Source organism: Pecten maximus, chromosome 6, assembly GCF_902652985.1.
Source record: "Pecten maximus chromosome 6, xPecMax1.1, whole genome shotgun sequence".
Taxonomy (NCBI): domain Eukaryota; kingdom Metazoa; phylum Mollusca; class Bivalvia; order Pectinida; family Pectinidae; genus Pecten; species Pecten maximus.
In genome coordinates this window covers 35,337,248-35,345,070 of record NC_047020.1, presented here as the reverse complement: position 1 = coordinate 35,345,070, position 7,823 = coordinate 35,337,248, and the positions used below count along the sequence as shown (strand labels likewise).

General features: G+C 41.1%; 3 protein-coding genes across 3 annotated transcripts; all 3 read right to left on the bottom strand.

Annotated features, from left to right (window-relative positions):
• Window positions 1-768: 768 nt before the first annotated feature.
• On the bottom strand, window positions 769-2,553 carry LOC117330161 (dynein heavy chain-like). The gene has a single exon (XM_033888381.1). It carries the CDS (start codon window positions 2,551-2,553, stop codon window positions 769-771), a length of 1,785 nt encoding a protein of 594 aa, XP_033744272.1.
• A 13-nt stretch (window positions 2,554-2,566) lies between these two features.
• LOC117330159 (dynein heavy chain-like) lies at window positions 2,567-3,376 on the bottom strand. The gene has a single exon (XM_033888380.1). The coding sequence runs from the start codon at window positions 3,374-3,376 to the stop codon at window positions 2,567-2,569; it is 810 nt and encodes a 269-aa protein (XP_033744271.1).
• Window positions 3,377-3,426: 50 nt separating this feature from the next.
• On the bottom strand, window positions 3,427-4,599 carry LOC117330158 (dynein heavy chain-like). The gene has a single exon (XM_033888379.1). The coding sequence runs from the start codon at window positions 4,597-4,599 to the stop codon at window positions 3,427-3,429; it is 1,173 nt and encodes a 390-aa protein (XP_033744270.1).
• Window positions 4,600-7,823: the final 3,224 nt, after the last annotated feature.

Sequence of the window (7,823 nt, the reverse complement as noted above, 5' to 3'; positions counted from 1 at the left end):
TCTGTGTTTTCTAGATAGAAGACACAGACGAAAACCCCGAGTCTTCAGAATATTTGCGGAAATGATATAGAAAACGTCTAGTTTCAGTTATATACTAAAATACAAAATGTACAGGTGTTTGTTAACCTACATGTACTGTAGGTACTGTATGTCAGATCGACTGCGTCGTTATTTGTAATATTTTGATCATAGGGACACTTTTACCCCTAATGTTAGTTAACACGGCTCCTTTATACTTAAGAACCAATATGGCTTACTACACTTTCAAATGTGTACACTTGCTGATCATCATGTGCATCAGTAGAAAAAATCGAGTCTCGAAAATAAATTGATTTGGTTTGGTTTTCATTATTGAACGTGCTTTTGGTAGCTATAGAAATCTAAGGACGACCTCCCCTTTGTGCGTGTAGTTTATGCCTGGTTTTTTTTTTTTTTTTCTTTCTTTCTTCTTCTTTTTTAGGGATTGTTGTATGTCCGAATATATGTCTCATAGTCGACTTGATAGTCCTATTAATCGATAGTGAGTGCGAATCAATTCAATGCACCCAGTGCCTGCTCAAAGATAAAAAAAAAAAAAGTCAACACCACTCATCGCTTGCCCAATGATGGCGAAGTCAACATTATTCAACACCTGCCCAATGATCACAAGATCAACATCGCTAAGCGCCTGCTCAATGATCGCGAGGTCAACACCACTCATCGCTTGATCAATGATCGCGAGGTATACACCACTCATCGCCTGCTCAATGATAACGAGGACAGCATCACTCATCGCCTGCTCAATGATCGCAAGATCAACATCACTCGTTCAATGATAACGAGGTTAACATCACTCAGCGCATGCTCAATAACATAGGTCATCATCACTAGTGCCTGAGCAATCTTAACGAGGTCAACAGTATTCAGAACCTGCTCAATGATCACAAGATCAACATCGGTAAGCGCTTGCTCAATGACTGGGGTCATCATCACTAGCGCCTGTTCAATAACTGGGATCATCATCACTAGCGAGTACTCAATAACTGGAGTCATCATCACTAACGAGTACTCAATGACTGGGGTCATCATCACTAGCGCCTGCTCAATAACTGGGGTCATCATCACTAGCGAGTACTCAATAACTGGAGTCATCATCACTAGCGAGTGCTCAATAACTGGAGTCATCATCACTAGCGAGTACTTAATAACTGGGGTCATCATCACTAGCGCCTGCTCAATAACTGGGGTCATCATCACTAGCGCCTGCTCAATAACTGGGGTCATCATCACTAGCGAATAATCAATAACTGGGATCATCATCACTAGCGCCTGCTCAATAACTGGGGTCATCATCACTAGCGCCTGCTCAATAACTGGGGTCATCATCACTAGCGAATAATCAATAACTGGGATCATCATCACTAGCGAGTGCTTAATAACTGGGGTCATCATCACTAGCGCCTGTTCAATAACTGGGGTCATCATCACTAGCGAGTACTCAGTAACTGGGGTCATCATCACTAGCGAGTACTCAAGAACTGGGATCATCATCACTAGCGAGTGCTCAATAACTGGAGTCATCATCACTAGCGAGTACTCAATAACTGGAGTCATCATCACTAGCGAGTACTCAATAACTGAGGTCGTCATCACTAGCGAGTGCTCAATAACTGGAGTCATCATCACTAGCGAGTGCTCAATAACTAAGATCATCATCACTAGCGAGTACTCAATAACGTGGGTCAACATCACTAGCGCCTGCTCAATAACTGGAGTCATCATCACTAGCGCCTGCTCAATATCTGGAGTCATCATCACTAGCGAGTGCTCAATAACTGGAGTCATCATCACTAGCGAGTACTCAATAACTGGAGTCATCATCACTAGCGAGTGCTTAATAACTGGGGTCATCATCACTAGCGCCTGCTCAATAACTGGGGTCATCATCACTAGCGCCTGCTCAATAACTGGAGTCATCATCACTAGCGCCTGCTCAATATCTGGAGTCATCATCACTAGCGAGTGCTCAATAACTGGAGTCATCATCACTAGCGAGTGCTCAATAACTGGAGTCATCATCACTAGCGAGTGCTCAATAACTGGAGTCATCATCACTAGCGAGTACTCAATAACTGGAGTCATCATCACTAGCGAGTACTCAATAACTGGAGTCATCATCACTAGCGAGTGCTTAATAACTGGGGTCATCATCACTAGCGCCTGCTCAATAACTGGGATCATCATCACTAGCGAGTGCTTAATTACTGGGGTCATCATCACTAGCGAGTGCTCAATAACTGGGGTCATCATCACTAGCGAGTACTCAATAACTGGGGTCATCATCACTAGCGCCTGCTCAATAACTGGAGTTATCATCACTAGCGAGTACTCAATAACAGGGATCATCATCACTAGCGAGTGCTCAATAACTGGAGTCATCATCACTAGCGAGTGCTTAATAACTGGTGGCATCATCACTAGCGAGTACTCAATAACTGGAGTCATCATCACTAGCGAGTGCTTAATAACTGGTGGCATCATCACTAGCGCCTGCTCAATAACTGGGATCATCATCACTAGCAAGTGTTTAATAACTGGGGGTCATCATCACTAGCGCCTGCTCAATAACTGGGGTCATCATCACTAGCGCCTGCTCAATAACTTGGGTCATCATCACTAGCGAGTACTCAATAACTGGGGTCATCATCACTAGCGCCTGCTCAATAACTGGGGTCATCATCACTAGCGCCTGCTCAATAACTGGGGTCATCATCACTAGCGAATAATCAATAACTGGGATCATCATCACTAGCGAGTGCTTAATAACTGGGGTCATCATCACTAGCGCGTGTTCAATAACTGGGGTCATCATCACTAGCGAGTACTCAGTAACTGGGATCATCATCACTAGCGAGTGCTTAATAACTGGGCTCATCATCACTAGCGAGTGTTCAATAACTGGGATCATCATCACAAGCGAGTACTCAATAACTGGGGTCATCATCACTAGCGAGTACTCAATAACTTGAGTCATCATCACTAGCGAGTACTCACTAACTGGAGTCATCATCACTAGCGAGTACTCAATAACTGGAGTCATCATCACTAGCGAGTGCTCAATAACTGTGGTCATCATCACTAGCGAGTGCTCAATAACTGGGGTCATCATCACTAGCGAGTGCTCAATAACTGGGGTCATCATCACTAGCGAGTGCTCAATAACTGGAGTCATCATCACTAGCGAGTACTCAATAACTTGAGTCATCATCACTAGCGAGTACTCAATAACTGGGATCATCATCACTAGCGAGTACTCAATAACTTGAGTCATCATCACTAGCGAGTGCTCAATAACTGGGGTCATCATCACTAGCGAGTGCTCAATAACTGGAGTCATCCTCACTAGCGAGTGCTCAATAACTGGGGGTCATCATCACTAGCGAGTGCTCAATAACTGGGGGTCATCATCACTAGCGAGTACTCAATAACTTGAGTCATCATCACTAGCGAGTACTCAATAACTTGAGTCATCATCACTAGCGAGTACTCACTAACTGGGGTCATCATCACTAGCGAGTGCTCAATAACTGGGGTCATCATCACTAGCGAGTGCTCAATAACTGGAGTCATCATCACTAGCGAGTACTCAATAACTTGAGTCATCATCACTAGCGAGTACTCAATAACTGGGATCATCATCACTAGCGAGTACTCAATAACTTGAGTCATCATCACTAGCGAGTGCTCAATAACTGGAGTCATCATCACTAGCGAGTACTCAATAACTGGAGTCATCATCACTAGCGAGTACTCAATAACTGGAGTCATCATCACTAGCGAGTGCTCAATAACTGTGGTCATCATCACTAGCGAGTGCTCAATAACTGGGGTCATCATCACTAGCGCCTGCTCAATAACTGGGGTCATCATCACTAGCGAGTGCTCAATAACTGGGGTCATCATCACTAGCGAGTGCTCAATAACTGGGGTCATCATCACTAGCGAGTGCTCAATAACTGGGGTCATCATCACTAGCGAGTGCTTCATAACTGGGGTCATCATCACTAGCGAGTACTCAATAACTGGAGTCATCATCACTAGCGAGTGCTCAATAACTGGGGTCATCATCACTAGCGAGTACTCAATAACTGGAGTCATCATCACTAGCGAGTGCTCAATAACTGGGGTCATCATCACTAGCGAGTGCTCAATAACTGGGGTCATCATCACTAGCGAGTACTCAATAACTGGGGTCATCATCACTAGCGAGTACTCAATAACTGGAGTCATCATCACTAGCGAGTGCTCAATAACTGGGGTCATCATCACTAGCGAGTACTCAATAACTTGAGTCATCATCACTAGCGAGTACTCAATAACTGGGGTCATCATCACTAGCGAGTACTCAATAACTTGAGTCATCATCACTAGCGAGTGCTCAATAACTGAAGTCATCATCACTAGCGAGTACTCAATAACTGGGGTCATCATCACTAGCGCCTGCTCAATAACTGGGGTCATCATCACTAGCGAGTGCTCAATAACTGGGGTCATCATCACAAGCGAGTACTCAATAACTGGGGTCATCATCACTAGCGAGTGCTCAATAACTGGAGTCATCATCACTAGCGAGTGCTCAATGAGCACGAGGTCAACATCACTCAGCTACTAACCAATGATAATGATTGTGTCGAAAAGGAAGACATGCAAGTAATCACAACAACTATTGTCGCAATACTTTTTTTTTTTTTTTTTTTAAGAAAATCGCATATCCTCTCAACCCACCTCGCCAAAATTAATGAGATAGCGAGTAACCGAGGTCCTACTGTATATCGTTGTAGTCTCCTTCCTGATCAGGTCCGCGGCAGTTTTCTGCTTTTGACCATACAACAGTAATACAGCAGTAATATCGGTTAGGTTAATGTTTTTGTTACAAATCAGGTTTCGTTTTCATCCAATGATTTTGGGTCAATAACCTACGTAAGTATATGACGTCGTCGTCAACTAAACGTGAGTTAATTAGCCACGTACAAAGGTATAACTGTAACAGTAGTCACTCTCGGAGTGAAAATTAATTAATTGTGATGTTGTAATCTTTATCAATGTGACTGATATCACTGTTACTACCACCTATGTGGCCATATACAGTATATACATGTATTGTGATAGTACGCCCTTCATTTCAGATATAGCTGACCGAGATTCATCTGCTTCCTGGTAAATAAGAGATACCTTTGTTATCATTTATTCAAATTTTTAAGATAAAATTTAATGAAACAACATGAAATTTAGTAGAAAATATGTAAAAAAAATACGTCAACTAATCACATGATTCAAATGCATGATATCCATTGAACGCGGGATGTCTCCGGAATTACCCATAATATGATACGTACGTCATTGAAACTTAATTAAGGGATTTATTTTATTTGCCATTTCTCTAAATATTACAAGTGTATTGAAAATACAATTAATCTTTTAAAAACGCCTTCTATCAATCATCTTTCATCCGTCATTTTTGTTTTGTTTTGTTATTTTTTTGTTTTTCATTTTCGACTAAATACTAAATTATATACATTGTAAGTATAAATTGAGAAGGAAATTTAAATTTCTAAATGTACCAAAGGCAGTCTTTTTGCAGACTTTTCTATAAGGTTAGCGTGTGTGTAAATATAAAAAGAAATAAAGAAACATATCAAGCACATTGATGAGGACAAAATGAGACAACATCAGCAAAAGCATCACACAAAATCAAGGTAGCAAAAAGATATACTTAGCTTTCCACCTAAGTATGTGTAGAAATAAGTATGTGCGTATGTACTCCTAGCTGAGGGAGTGAATGCCTGTGTGTTTAACTTACATGTCTATGCAAGTCTGTCTCTGTACTTCGTGAATGTATGCAAATTGGTCTTTTTTCCATAGGCATGTCTGTGAGGTCCGCAGTGGTTCTGTTTGTTTAAGCACTTATTGTACATGTTTAGCTGTATTGTGTGTGCTAGTTATTTGTCGGCCTTGGTGTCTGTATGATTTTACTGTTGAGTGTGCGTGTACTCATGAAAGGTTTGGTTTGGTTTATTGGTTTATTTTGTTTAACGTCCTATTAACAGCTAAGGTCATTTAAGGACGGCCTCCCGTGCGTGCGACATGTATGCGTGTGGTGAGTGCGTATGTGTGTTTTGGGAGGCTGTGGTATATTGGTTTTAAGTATCCTTGTGATAGGCCGGAACTTTTGCCGATTTATAGTGCTACCTCACTGAAGCATACTGCCGAAGACACCCAGCAGGACACCCCACCCGGTCACATTAAACTGACAACGGGTGAACCAGTCGTCCCACTCTCGTAATGCTGAGCGCTAAGCAGGAGTAGCAACTACCATTTTTAAAGACTCTGGTATGTCTCGGCTAGAGGACAGAACCCAAAGCCTTCCTCACAGGGGCGGACGCTCAACTAAAGGCCAAAAGTGAGGCATTGTCAAGGGAGACATTAGGAAGGAGAAAGTTTTTCAGAAAGAGGAGAAAAAATAAGATCCCAAATTTAGTCCTACCTGCAGGGCAGCTCATGAAAGGACATGCATATCAGTTATAATTCCTATAGAATATTACATATTTCCATAAATGTAATTCAAACTTAACAATGTAGACACATGTACAATCACCCTTACACACATAACACACACACACACACACACACGGATACTCATGAAAGGACATGCATATCCGTGTGTGTGTGTGTGTCAGTGTCTACATTGTTAAGTTTGAATTACATTTATAGAAATATGTAATATTCTATAGGAATTATAACTGATGCTGCGTTTTTGCTGGCTGATACGTCGCATTACTCGGCTCTGAGAGCAAAGAAAGAAGACACACAAAAAAGAAATCACAATATGTGTCAACACTAGGTTAAAAGCTAAAATTGAGTCAGTGTAAAAGGAGCTTTCTAATTCACACCACTTCTGAAATCAGCAACTAAACCCGAAATCTGTTACTTTTAAGTCAGGTGTAATGTATTTTTTTGTAATACTGTAAAAATATTAAAGTTAAAATCGTAGTGCATACATATTGCTTGTCTCTTTGCTTGTTTGCCGGGTTAGTCGCCCCGTGAACAATCATGGTCATTTTGAGGCAGGATCTCCTGCATGCAATCCAGAACAATTAGGGTAAAGTGTCCTGCCAAAGAATACAACCACGACAACACAAACTGGTCCGTTTCTCAACTTCCCGAGAAACACAAACGGATATAGGTACATTTAAAGGGGTCGAACCATGCTCATCGGATCTTCACCTGAATTTTCGTGGCCGGCGCTCGAACCGACTGAGTTATCGCGACCCTACCGCAAATTGAGTAACTGTATCACACCATTCATCTGATCTATCTTTACCTCATCAAATACTTAACTGCAAAAGCTGCTGTTTTCAATCTAATCTAAAGAAAATAATATCCTAATTGACTAAACTATAATTAGTATATTAACGTATTAATATGAAAGAGTGTAGTACATACATTGTAAGTAAAGATACAATGTACTAAACGCACGTGAATTTCTCTAAAAAAAAATGCGCAAGTGACACACGCTTATGGAACTTTTAGATATGAAGTAAGTTAGACATAACAATAATGAATTAAGAACTTCAAAATACATTTGTTTCGTCCTTTTAACCACATGCTATCTGCAAATATAGTAGAAATCGAGCAGGGAAGTCGGAAGAATCAAAGAAATGGTAAATTTATGTTTAAAAAGAGCCCTTTGTAACCTAATATTCCACTTAATTTCATTATATATGTACTTCGGATATATACTTATTAATAAGTTATCCGGGATGCATGTTTCATTCTGAACCTGA

What these genes read in the sequence shown, in the direction of transcription:
- LOC117330158 (XM_033888379.1), bottom strand. Translation starts at nt 4,599, where the DNA reads ATGACTCCAGTTATTGAGCACTCGCTAGTGATGATGACCCCAGTTATT.
- LOC117330159 (XM_033888380.1), bottom strand. Translation starts at nt 3,376, where the DNA reads ATGACTCCAGTTATTGAGCACTCGCTAGTGATGATGACCCCAGTTATT.
- LOC117330161 (XM_033888381.1), bottom strand. Translation starts at nt 2,553, where the DNA reads ATGATGATCCCAGTTATTGAGCAGGCGCTAGTGATGATGCCACCAGTT.